Here is a 12,799-nt window from a genome sequence, read left to right as displayed (position 1 = left end):
GTGGTTCAAAGCCAGCCCGGGCAGGAAAGGCTGTGAGACTCTTATCTCCAATTAACCACTCAAAAACTGGAAGTGGTGTGTGGCTCAAGCGATAGCGTGCTAACCTTGAGCTGAAGTGCTCAGGGACAGCGCCCAGGCCCAGAGTTTAAGCCCCACAATACTGGAGGTGGAACTCTAGGCCTCATGCTTTTGCTTGGCTTTTTCACTCAAGACTGGTGCCGTACCTCTTGAGTCATACCTCCACTTCCACATGAAAGGAAATTTGTAAACCTAGTCAGTTGCTTATCTTTTGAGTAATGCGTGTTCTTGGCACCTGGAAGCCAGTAGGGGAAAGGAACAGAGGTCATCACTAGACCAGTACTTGAAACCAAACAGGATAGTGATTTTACTTTCAACTTTAAAGGCCCTGCTGGTGGCTGGCCAGCCACTTTCCCAAGAGAGCAATGGCCTTGGCTTGAGAACTACTGTAGTGGGGCTATGGGCGCTGCACACAATGGCTTCTGGGCATTTGGAGACTTTGTTCAGAGCCTGAGGCAATTGAGACCTCCAGCAGGAACAGGATCTACCGGCCAGTACAGTACAGGAGGAAAAACAAACAGCTTCTCCCCTTCGACCTCTTTGCTCAGATATTAGCAATTGTCCTTATCCCCAGTGACTCCTTCAAGGTATAGCTCTGCTCTGTGTGTGTGTGTGTGTGTGTGTGTGTGTGTGTGTGTGTGTGGCAGCCCTAAGATGTCACCGAATGTCACAACTGTTCATTTAGATTCCCTAAATCAGCCAGATCACTTTTTTTTCTTTTGGATCAGGTTCCTCAAGGGTTTACATTGCTCTCACTAAGGGTCTGTGCAGGCAGGCGTTAAAGGTTTGGTATGTTTGTACCAGCAGAGGTGAGCTAGAACTATGAGAACAGAAAAGGGAGGTAAGAGGATGAATCAAAGCCACAAATGCCAGGCTTCAGTGGCTCAGGCATGTAATCCTAGCTACTCGGGAGATTAAAATCTTAGAATTGATGTTTGAAGCCAGCTTGGGCAGGAAAGTCCATGACACTTTTTTTTTTTTTTTTTTTTTTACAATCCTGGGGCTTGAACTGAGGGCCTGAGCACTGTCCCTGGCTTCTTTTTGCTCAAGGCTAACACTCTACCACTTAAGCCACAGCAACACTTCTGGCCCTTTCTATATATGTGGCGCTGAGGAATTGAACCCAGGGCTTCCAGGGCTTCATGTATGTGAGGTAGGCACTCTACTACTAGGCCATATTCCCAGTCCCCCATGACATTCTTCTCTCCAATTAACCACTAAAAACCCAGAAGTGGAGCTGTGGCTCAAGTGGTAGAGCCATCAGCCTTGAGCAAAGAAAAACTAAAGGATAGCACCCAGGCCCTGAATTTAAAGCCCAGTACTGGCACAAAAACAAACAAAATTCACAAGTAAATTATGGGATGAGTCTGTACACTTGAGGAGGACCCTGGTTGGAAGCTGTTGCTGAAAGCACTTTTCTCTGGAGAGGGTTTTCAGAGACTTGTGGCCTTCTGTAGGTCCCATCCTCAATCCCCAGGGAAGGATGGTACAAAGAACACACTCATAGAGGGATCCAGGTTTGCCATCTATCGGTATTGGAACAAACCTCTTGCTTTTTCATTCTGAAAAAGTAATCTAAAGTCAGTGATAGTGTCCTATAATATATAAGCTCCAGCCACTACTCTGGAGGCTGAGGCTAGAGGATCACAAGTTCAAGGCCAGTTTGGGCAACTTTGCAAGACTCTGTCTCAAAATAAAATTCTGACAGTGGGTACTGGTGGCTCACACCTGTAATCCTAGCTACTCAGGAGGCTGAGATCTGAAGATCATGGTTCAAAGCCAGCCTGAGAGTGGGCAGGACAGTTTATGAGCCTCTTATCTCCAGTAAACTATCAGAAAAGCCAGAAGTGGAGTTGTAGGTCGAGTGGTAGAGCACTGGTCTTGAGCAAAAGAAGAGCAGGGGGGCTGGGAATATGGCCTAGTGGCAAGAGCGCTTGCCTCCTACACATGAAGCTCTCGGTTCGATTCCCCAGCACCACATATATGGAAAATGGCCAGAAGGGGCGCTGTGGCTCAGGTGGCAGAGTGCTAGCCTTGAGCGGGAAGAAGCCAGGGAAGGTGCTCAGGCCCTGAGTCCAAGGCCCAGGACTGGCAAAAAAAAAAAAAAAAAAAAAAAAAAGAAGAGCAGGGATAGCACCCAAGCCCTGAGTTCAAAACCAGGATTGGCTGGGGCTGGGGATATGGCCTAGTGGCAAGAGTGCTTGCCTCATATACATGAAGCCCTGGTTCAATTCCCCAGTACCACATATATAGAAGACGACCAGAAGTGGCACTGTGGCTCAAGTGGCAGAGTGCTAGCCTTGAGCAAAAAGAAGCCCGGGACAGTGCTCAGGCCCTGAGTCCAAGGCCCAGGACTGGCACAAAAAACCCAAAAACCCAAAAACCAGGACTGGCAACAATTTAAAAAAAAGTTTTTTGAAGAAGAGCTGGGGGATTATACAAAGAAAGACTTTTTGCCTATTCGTTCATAATACTTAAAGAGGGGAAAGAAGAGGCCAGCAATGGTGGCATATACCTGTGAACCCTAGCTACACAGCAGGCAAAGGTAGGAGGATTGTAATCTGAGGCCAGCCCTGGGTAAAAATACAAGATCTGATTAAAAACAAAACAGCAATCATTACCAAAGGGCGGGGGTGGTGGGGTGTGGGGGAGAAAGGCTGGGAATGTTGCTCAAGTGTTAAAGCTTCTGCCTAGCAAGCATGAAGCACTGAGTTCAAATTCGAATACTGTCAAAAAAAAAAAATAGTAGGGATGGGAATGTGGCTTCGTGGTAGACTGCTTGCTTACCATGCATGAAGCCCTGGGTTTGATTCCTCAGCACCACATAAACAGAAAAGGCCAGAAGTGGTACTGTGGCTCAAATGGTAGAGTGCTAGCCTTGAGCAAAAAGAAGCCAGGGACAGTGCTCAGGCCCTGAGCTCAAGCTCTGGGACTGGCAAAAAAAAAGGGGGGGGGGCAGGGAAGAAAGGAAAGAAAATGAGAACAAACTTAGGGAAGATAAGGAAGTCCATTCAGCAGAGGAAATAACCTTAACCACATAGCAAGTGGTTGCTCTATCCATTTGAATCCAGTGATTTTCAAAGGACAGAATTACAGCAGGCTTGTTTAAATATCTAATTAGCTTTATTTTTGGTTCTTGAATCAAGTGACACTATGTTCCATAAAAATCAAATAAATGTGATACAGAAGAGTTTGGTTGCAAAGATAGAGAGGGGAAGAAAAATAAAGTCAATAGTGGATTAGTCCTCTCAAAGTTGCTTTTCTTGTAGGGCCTGGACACAGAAAACCATAGAAAAGTACTTATTAGTTAAAACCAGGTTATTTCAGTGTGTGTGTGTGTGTGTGTGTGTGTGTGTGTGTGTGTGTGTGTGTGTGTGTTTGGAGGCACCAGTACCAGCGCTTGAACTCAAGACCTTGTGCTGTTGCTTGGCTTTTCCCTTAATGTTGGTGCTGTACCACTTGAGCCATACTTCCACTTCTGGCATGTGTGTTTATGGGGGTGTGTGTGCTGATCCTGAGGCTTGAACTCAGGACCTGGGTGCTGTCTGTGAACTTCAACTTGCTCAAGGCTAGTGCTCTACCACTTGAGCCACAGTTCTACTTTTGGCATTTTTTGGTAGTTAATTGGAGATAAGAGTCTCACGGACTTTCCTACTCAGGATGGCTTCGACCCACAATCCTCAGATCTCAGCCCTTTGAGTAGCTAGGATTACAGACATGAGTCACCAGCACCTGGCATGAGTCTCTTATTTTTGCCTGGACTGGCTTTGAACTAAGATCTTCAGATCTCAGCCTCCTGAGTAGCTATGATTACAGGCATGATCCCAGTAGCTAGGATTACAAGCATGAACCACTGGTGCCCTGCTCTGTCCATTATTTTTAGAACAGGTTGTTTTTTGTTTTTTTTTGGTTTTTTTTTGTTGGTCATGGGATTTGAACTCTCGGCTTGGACGCTGTCCCTGAGTTCTTCAGTTCAAAGCTAGCAGTCTACCACTTAAGCCACGGTGCCACTTTGTCCATTATTTTTAACTCACTCAATGGGTCATTCCTCTGAGTACCTCTTTTGTTCCAGGCACTGAGAATAAAGCAGTCAACACATTCATTGACGAGTCAGGAGAATATTTTCTTTAAAAACCTCTGTAGGGCTGGGGATGTAGCCTAGCGGCAGGAGTGCCTGCCTCGGATACACGAGGCCCTAGGTTCGATTCCCCAGCACCACATATACAGAAAACGGCCAGAAGCGGCGCTGTGGCTTAAGTGGCAGAGTGCTAGCCTTGAGCGGGAAGAAGCCAGGGACAGTGCTCAGGCCCTGAGTCCAAGGCCCAGGACTGGCAAAAAAAAAAAAAAAAAAAAACAAAACCTCTGTAAGCTTATAGAATGCCCCCGGCCCAGACATAAGATCCACCCTTTGGCAATGTGACTCCACCATTGGCTGATGATACCTGAGGGGCAGGCAGAGCACTTCCCACCTTAGTTGCATGAAGGTATAAAGACCCTACCCCCACCCCACCCGAGAGAGAGCTCCGGGGCCAATTCCTTTTCTCCTCTGTGGGAACTTGGCCTTGCCGTCCCTGCTCGCAATAAACTCTTTTGCCCTATGTGACTTCATCTATGGCCTGTGGTTTTCTGGGATAATTTTCCTTTCAATTTCCTTGTTCCTGATTTCTCTTATGAAGTCAGACATGGGTTTGAATATCTCTGGGGCAGTTCTCTAAGGGTATCTTTAGGTAGGGCTAGGCTTTGTCTCTTGTCCCCTTTTAGCTCCTACCTGGCTTCAGTCCACCTGGCCACCAAGGGTTCTGAGTTCTACAGTTCCTAATCTAAGTATCTGATAACTCCAATACATGTTACTTTAATTCCTTGAGGTGAGACCAACTGGGTCTGCTGGCTCTTCTCCAACTCCCTAAGCTTTCTCCTTGCGCACACATGTGCGCGTGCGTGAACACACACACACACACACACACACACACACACACACCTACCTTTCCTAAAACCTCTCCACCCTTCTTGGCCCAGAGGTGTGGAGTGTGGGGTGTTGGCAGGGAAGAAGAATCCATGAGTTTGTGCTTGTGCTTCTGAAGTGATTAAATGGCAGGGGTGGTTTCAGTGTTTATGAGCAAATTGCATTGATAGACGATTCTAGAACTTTAATTGCTTGGAGCAGTTACCTGGTTCCCCCTCAATGTTGCCCTACCCTAGTTGATTTTGTTTTTTTTTTTAGGATCAGTTATAGAAAGTGTGGAAAAAGTAAAATGGAGGTTTTTCTCTGATAATAAGCCAAAGTGGCAGGAAGAGAAACTGTCTCTCTAAGTACTCCTGTCTTGGGTGGGATGGGCAGGGCAGACTGGCTGTAACAGTCCAGGGTTATTCTCATTGGATTCCCAACTTCCAGTTCAGCAGTTTACCATCCCTGCAGATTCTTTTTTTTTTTTTTTTTTGCCAGTCCTGGGCCTTGGACTCAGGGCCTGAGCACTGTCCCTGGCTTCTTTCCGCTCAAGGCTAGCACTCTGCCACTTGAGCCACAGCGCCGCTTCTGGCCGTTTTCTGTGTATGTGGTGCTGGGGAATCGAACCTAGGGCCTCGTGTATCCGAGGCAGGCACTCTTGCCACTAGGCTATATCCCCAGCCCCCCTGCAGATTCTTGACCTCTCTGTCTTTCTGCTTTCTTGCCTTAAGAATGAGTTGTTATAATTGTCACAGGTATTTTTTATTTTTTATTATTTTTACTTGTGTCAGTTGTGGGGCTTGAACTCAGGGCCTGCTGGCTCTCTGCCACTTGAGCCACATTGCCACTTCCCGTTTTTTTTTTTTTTTTTCAGGCAGGAGAGAAAGTTTATTACCAAACTGCTGGCCTGTGGCCAAGATGATCCATGGCCAGAGAGAAGGGAGAGAGAGAGACCCCCCACCCAGCCCTGCCTTATATCTAGGGCAGGGGCAAGGGGTGTAGCCAGGTGGATTAGGATGTGACCTCAGGGAAAAGGGAGGGAACTGCCTACAGGTCTGCAGGTTTTAACTGGGTGGAGACTTAATGAGGTGGGGGCATCTACATGGAGCCCTCAGGGAGAGGACCTAACATTCCAGCCTTTTAATAGTTATGAAAAAGGACGAAGACTCTCTGGCTGCTTCCTGCTGGCAAGGGGCGTCGGCATTAGGGGTAAAAGGCAGAAATCTGGCCCCTCCTGGAGAAGGCGAGCAGCTAGGTCTCTTGGTGGTAGATGTCAGTCCTTGAATGAAGCCTGGAAGAAATCTCATAAGGCAGGGGCAGGCAGAAGCGGCAGACTGAGTGGCAGAGAACCGGAGCAGCAGCAGTTTCACTCACCAGGGTAGACAAGTGGTGTGGATGTGGATGTGGAGGCCACCAATGGTATTAGTGAAAAGTGCCATGTGGCATCTCGCAGCAGTTCAATTTGTGGAAAAAGGGCCGTCAGGACTGGGGATACTCCCAGAAAAAGGAGAAAAATAGAGGGGAATTCTGCCTGTCCTGACTCTTAAGCCCTATCCGAGTCACTGCACCATATATATTAGGTTTTTAAAGTAGGTAGCCGGTAAAGGAGAACGCCACGCGGTATTCAGGCAGGAGAGAAAGTTTATTACCGAACTGCTGGCCTGTGGCCAAGATGATCCATGGCCGGAGAGAAGGGAGAGAGAGCCACTTCCCTTTTTTTGTGTGTTTTTCTTTTCCTCCTAGTCCCGGGACTTGAACTCAGGGCCTGGGTACTGTCCCTGAGCTTCTTTTGCTCAAGGCTACCAATCTACCACTTAAACCACAGCGCCACGTCTGGCTTTTTCTGTTTATATGGTACTGAGGAATGGAACCCAGGGCTTCACACATGCTAGGCAAGCACTCTACCTCTAAACCACATTCCCAGCCCCCACTTCCAGTTTTGAGTGGTTAATTGGAGATCAGAGTCTTATGGGGACTTTTCTGCCCTAGCTGGCTTTGAACTGAAATCCTCAGATCTCAGCCTCCTGAGTAGCTAGGATTATAGGAATGAGCAACCAGTGCCCAGCTTTTTTTTTTTTTTTTTAATATTAGATTCATGAGTATCAAAGGAATCTCTCGTTGAGGGTAATGGTGACATAAGGAACAGAGTTTCTAGCCTGGTGCTGGTGGCTCATGCTTGTAGTCCAGGCTATTCAGGAGGCTGAGATGTGAGGATTACTGTTCAAAGCCAGCCTGAGCAGGGAAGTCTGTGAGATTCTTATCTCTAGTTAACCACTAAGAAGCTAGAAGTGGAGCTTTAGCTCAGTTGGCAGTGCTAGTCTTGAGCAAAAAAGCTAAGGGCAGAGCCTAAGCCCTGAGTTCAAGCATCAGTATTGGCATTAAACAAACAAACAAACAAACAAAGGAACAGAATTTCTTTTTGAGGAATGGCTAGTGTGGTACATCCTGTTACCCAGACTTCTCTCTGATTGCTCTTTGGTGCTCAGGATGACCATGTCCTCCAGATGCCACCATCCTCTTCCATCACAATTAACTCTACTTTGCAACATCATCTGAGGGTGTGAGCCTGAGCCCAAGTGTTATCCCTTTCACCTGCAGTCACCCAGTGCCTTGCTGGCACACTTCACCATGGCTTGTCTGTCAAGTAACAGGAGCCCGCTCTAGCCCTCTCTCCTAAAGCCGCCACCCAAACTCCTTGCCTATTATGCCTTTGAACTTCAGGCCCAGAGGAGAAAAGCTGGCCTGCTGAGGATCCAAGAAGCCAGACTCTCTAAGACCTTGAATGTTAGCTCTAGGAACAAGTATGGGCTTTACTAGTTGCTGGGCAGGGAGTGGGGTGGGACTCCTTCATCCCTCAGGAGGCAGGAGATAGGCAAGTCTCTGAGTAGGCTCTCCCAGACTTCCCTCAACACTGTATCCTTGCCAGGAAGTTACAGGAAGACATCTTTCTTCTAGCCTGGGGTATCTGTGCCCTCATTCTGCTTTCTCAGTTAGACTTGAAGTTAGAAATAAGATAATGGTGCTGTTCTAAGCTTACAAGAAGATGGGGAGCTGAGTGCTGGTGGTTCATGCCTGTCATCCTAGCTACTCAGGAGGCTGAGATCTGAGAATTGTGGTTCAGAGCCAGCTAGGGCAGGGAAGTCTGTGAGACTTATCTCCAATTAACCACCAGAAAACCAGAAGTGGAGCTGGGGCTTAGAGTGGTAGAGTGCTAGCCTTGAGTGGAAAAAAAAAAAAAAAAGCTCAGGGACAGTACCCAGGCCCTGATTTCAAGCCCCATGACTGATTAAAAAAAAAAAAAAGCATGTGGAGACAACCTGGTAGCAAGCAGCCTATCTCTCAGTTGGCTGTGCCATGGAGGTCCAGCCTGGTGTAAGTTCAGCTCATGGCCCTTCTTCTCACAGTTCCGTCAAGGTGGAGTGCACTACCCCCCGGCCCATTGGAGGCTTTAGCTACGTTCAGGGCTCAACTGACTTCCATCTTCTCGACCGGACTGTGGGTGGGTGCCTGGATGCCACAGCACAAAGCTTCCCTGACCGAGAGGCGTTGGTCATCGTCCATGAAAATATCAGACTGACCTATGCACAGCTCAAGGAAGAGGTGGGTCCTGACCTTGAACCTGCACAGTAGGCAAGTGCTAGTCCTTAGGCTGCCATGGCTGGGTAAGCTGGAGAGTCCTCATGACTGTGGACTCAAGGGATGGCAGTAGAAGGAGATGTGGTTGAATAAAGCAGAGGTCGCCTAGATGTTCCACCAAGGCCTGGATATCTACTTGGCCCTTTGCTTCTGTTGAGTCTGATGTAAATCTCTGGACCAAAGGCTGGGGGTAGGAATCATAGCCCCTTTCTGCTTACCCCCATCTCACTCCTTGGTCCCCACCTGTTTTCACCAGGTAGACAAGGCTGCTTCTGGTCTTCTGAGCATTGGCCTCCACAGGGGTGATCGGCTGGGCATGTGGGGACCCAACTCCTACGCATGGATTCTCATGCAACTGGCCACTGCCCAGGCTGGCATTATTCTGGTGAGGAGGGGTTTGCTTGGCACAATGGTGTGTGTGTGTGGGGGGGGGGATGTTCTTCAGGGGAAGCCTTCCTGGTTCCTTAACTGCAGAACCCAACTAGCCAGTGCCTGGCTGGTTTCAGAGTCAGTAATGCTTTCTGCTCAGGCCTGCAAAGACGCTGGCAGGGTGTTCCCTTGGGCCTTCTGAGAATGAAGGGAGGGCAATAAATGGGCGAATAGGCCCAGGACACTGACATACCAGTGAGGCCTTTTCCCCTAGGTGTCTGTGAACCCTGCCTACCAGGCCTCGGAACTGGAGTATGTCCTCAAGAAGGTAAGGTCTACTCCTGGGGGAGGGCACCAGCTGGTGCCTGGATCTGGGGGCTTCCAGTTGTTTTCAAGGAAGGGTAGGCACATTGCCGAGTGTCCCTCTGGGGCTTCCTGAGTTGACCACAGGTTGTGGGGTGCGGGGGGCTCCCCTTCTACAGGTGGGTTGCAGAGCCCTTGTGTTCCCCAAGCAATTCAAGACTCAACAATACTACAATATCCTGAAGCAGATCTGTCCAGAACTAGAAAAGGCCCAGCCAGGGGCCTTGAAGAGTAAGAGGTAGGTGTACCCTGTCCTTCATTTGGGGAGTACCATGCATTATCCCTGGCATACTCATCACCCCCTAACCCCAAGGGCGGGGCTTTTGCCTCCCTGGGCCCTTCCTCTACCCCTGCTTGTCACCACCCTCCCTGTCCCCCAGGCTCCCAGATCTGACCACAGTCATCTTGGTGGACGCCTCTTTGCCGGGGACCCTATTGCTAGATGATGTGGTGGCGGCTGGTAGCTCAGAGCAGCATCTGGCCCACCTCCGGTACACCCAGCAGTTCCTGTCCTGCTATGACCCCATCAACGTCCAGTTCACCTCGGTAGGGTAGAGGTCTCCAGGTCCTGAGCTCACCTGACACATGTCCCCTTGCCCTTGTGACCCTTTCCCAGGGGTGGGAGAAGGCAGAGGAAGTTAGGAGAGTAGGCATTCTCTCCAGCCAGCCTCTTCATTTTGGGAAATCAGCACATGGTGCCCTTGTCCCATACTCGCTTCCAGCCCTGTTGCTCCCAGTAGCATGCAAATTTACCCAACTCACCAGGACTCAAAGGGTCAGAGCTAGTTGAGACTGTCTCTGTTTAGCTGAGAAAATCAGGGCCCCAGAGAGAATTTGCTCATGCCCTAAAGTCAGTGGGGAACAGAGTTCTTATAAGACATGCAAGTGGCACAAAGACAAAGCCCTTCTCTTCTAAATTTCTGGATCCCAACATCTAGAACCGTGTAGCACATGGTAGACTTTTTGCACATACAAAAGGAACAAATGGATTTGGAGCCACAGTCTTGGGTCCTTAACACCTAGTCCTATGTTCTGGGCAGTAGCCAGCCAAAGGTGGGAAGGAGATGGGAAGTAGACCAAGCTGTTACCTGCTTGTCTTCTTAGGGGACCACAGGCAGCCCGAAGGGGGCTACCCTCTCCCACCACAACATCGTGAACAACTCTAATTTCATAGGCCATCGCTTGAGACTGCCTGTGAGGGTAAGGCCTGTGATCCTCCTTTCACACAAAAAGGCTTCTAGTCTGTTGAAACAGGCATGGGATGGTTTGTGGGCTCCCTCTGCTGGCTGGAGGAATTGACCCCATGATAGACCTGGAGCCTTCTGTCTCCATCTCTAGAGCACAGAGGAGTTGCGGTTTGTCCTGCCCAACCCCTTGTACCACTGCCTGGGCTCCGTGGGGGGCACAATGATGTGTGTGCTGCATGGTGCCACGCTCTTCCTGTCCTCTCCAAGCTTCAATGGCAAGAAGGCACTGGAGACCATCCACAGAGAGAAGTGGGCATTGCTGGACAGGCCATCTATGGGCTGATAAGACCCTCCTAGTCCTCACTCCTGGGCCCTGATCACTTTCTAAGAGGTTTTTTGCCCTCCAGTCAGGATACCTCAGATGGGAGAGTGGGGGATTCCCAAGAGAGGACCTCTTCCTGCCTTGAGCTTTTGGCCTTGGCCCTTGTTAGAGGTTCACAGCAGGGGGAGGTGGGGGGGAGGGGGTAGAGAGGGAATTCATTCCATTTCCAAGCCTAATTTTCAGACTTTTCTTTATGCAGAGGCTCCTTCCTGTATGGCACCCCTACAATGTTCGTGGATATTCTGAACCAGCCAGACTTCTCCAGTTATGACCTCTCGAACATACGTGGAGGTGTGGGCAGAGCCAGGCATGGGGAGGAGGCTATGTCCTACTGGAACCGCTTAACCTAGCCAGTTTTTAATGTAGGGGCAGGAAGGGCATCGTAGAAATGTGGGTAGGAGAGAAATCCCCAGTGTCTCTGGACACCAGAGCACGGTCAGCTGCCAGGAAGGGGAACAAACCCAGGAACAAGTGAGAGAAGGGAGTCCACCAGGTCTGGAAACGGGGAGCTGTGTCTCTTTCTTCTCTCTTTCCTTCCTTCCTTCCTTCCTTCCTTCCTTCCTTCCTTCCTTCCTTCCTTCCTTCCTTCCTGTCTTTTCCTTTTTTTTTTTTTTTAAATTCATGCTGGTACTAGGGCTAGAACCCAGGGCCTTGTACTCTTGCTTAAGCTTTCTTGCTTAAGGCTGACACTCTACCACTTGAGCCTTACCTCCACTTCTGGCTTTTTTGCTGGTAAACTGAAGATAAGAACCTCATCAGGGATGGCTTTGAACCTCCATCCTCACTCAGATCTCAGCCTCCTGAGTAGCTAGGATTATAGGCATGAGCCACCAGTCCTGGCAGCCTTTCTTTCTGATTCAGGTGTGATTGCCGGATCCCCTGCACCCCCAGAGCTGATCCGGGCCATCATCAACAAGATGAACATGAAGGAGCTGGTGGTGAGTGATGGGTAGAATTGAGAGTGGGAAGAGGCGGGTTAGCCCTGGAGTGAATATGGACCAGGGGTCCAAAGGAGACAAGAACAGTCCTCCCTTCCCATAAGCAGAGGTGGGACAAGACAATCCGATCTCCTCACTACCTGGAGAGGTGTGGAGACAGGTGACCAAGGAGTAAATATTATACACACATAAATTTATATTTATAGAAATCTGGGGCAGAATTCAGCATGTGCAGCAAAGCACCGATGTCCTATTAGCATGTCCTGGCAGGTGGAGGCCAGCAGAGTTGGGAAATGAAATTGAGACCCTTTCTGGAAGCAAAGGGTGGGTGGCAAGAGTTTGTTTCCTAATGGCAAGGGAAAAGGAGCCAAGGAAGGTTGATTCTGGAAAGGTGGCTATCCTGAAAATCACCACATTCTGTTTCTAATAGAGTTGGGGAGGTCATCAACAGCTTCTCTGAGAGGAGCCATGAGGGGATCTGGTCTTGATGGCTGAGGACGGGCTCTGTGTGTCTGTCCCTAGACCACACTGGATGGAGTTGGGTCGGTAGTGGAGTATCTGAGGTCCCCTGCCAGGACGTGTCTAGTTGTGGGCAGCTCTGTGGACAGCAGAGGCTCTGGGGAGAACGTGTAGGCGGCAGTGGGAAGGTCAGTAGTCTCTCCAGCAGAAGGCAGAGGCCAGTCACCAGGACTGGCTGGGTCAAGACCTGTGTGGGGATATAAGGATTGGTGTCAGGATTCCAACCACTGGGGCAATGGTGGAGGGAACAGTGCAAGTCCTAGATACAGTCATTGAAGAGGAGCTGTCCTCCCCACCTCTTCCTGCAAAAAATGGAGGGTCTTCTGGGCCTGTGGGTCCTACCCATAATCATAGGTACTCAAGAGGCTGAGATCTGAGGATC

At 49.3% G+C, this 12,799-nt stretch overlaps 1 protein-coding gene across 1 annotated transcript in view; it reads left to right on the top strand.

Moving 5' to 3' along the window:
* Nucleotides 1-12,799, top strand: part of Acsf2 (acyl-CoA synthetase family member 2) — a 30,904-nt gene that overhangs the window by 8,516 nt on the left and 9,589 nt on the right. Inside the window, exons 2-10 of the mRNA XM_048365683.1 lie at nucleotides 8,428-8,623; nucleotides 8,916-9,044; nucleotides 9,303-9,356; nucleotides 9,511-9,629; nucleotides 9,772-9,937; nucleotides 10,496-10,591; nucleotides 10,730-10,887; nucleotides 11,160-11,251; nucleotides 11,822-11,898. Of these exons, the coding sequence (XP_048221640.1) occupies nucleotides 8,428-8,623; nucleotides 8,916-9,044; nucleotides 9,303-9,356; nucleotides 9,511-9,629; nucleotides 9,772-9,937; nucleotides 10,496-10,591; nucleotides 10,730-10,887; nucleotides 11,160-11,251; nucleotides 11,822-11,898 (1,087 nt within the window). The remainder of the gene's footprint in view (nucleotides 1-8,427; nucleotides 8,624-8,915; nucleotides 9,045-9,302; nucleotides 9,357-9,510; nucleotides 9,630-9,771; nucleotides 9,938-10,495; nucleotides 10,592-10,729; nucleotides 10,888-11,159; nucleotides 11,252-11,821; nucleotides 11,899-12,799) is intronic.

This window comes from Perognathus longimembris, chromosome 17 (assembly GCF_023159225.1).
Source record: "Perognathus longimembris pacificus isolate PPM17 chromosome 17, ASM2315922v1, whole genome shotgun sequence".
Lineage (NCBI taxonomy): Eukaryota > Metazoa > Chordata > Mammalia > Rodentia > Heteromyidae > Perognathus > Perognathus longimembris.
The sequence above is the reverse complement of the archived record's forward strand: the minus strand, read 5'-3'. Positions and strand labels throughout refer to the sequence as shown.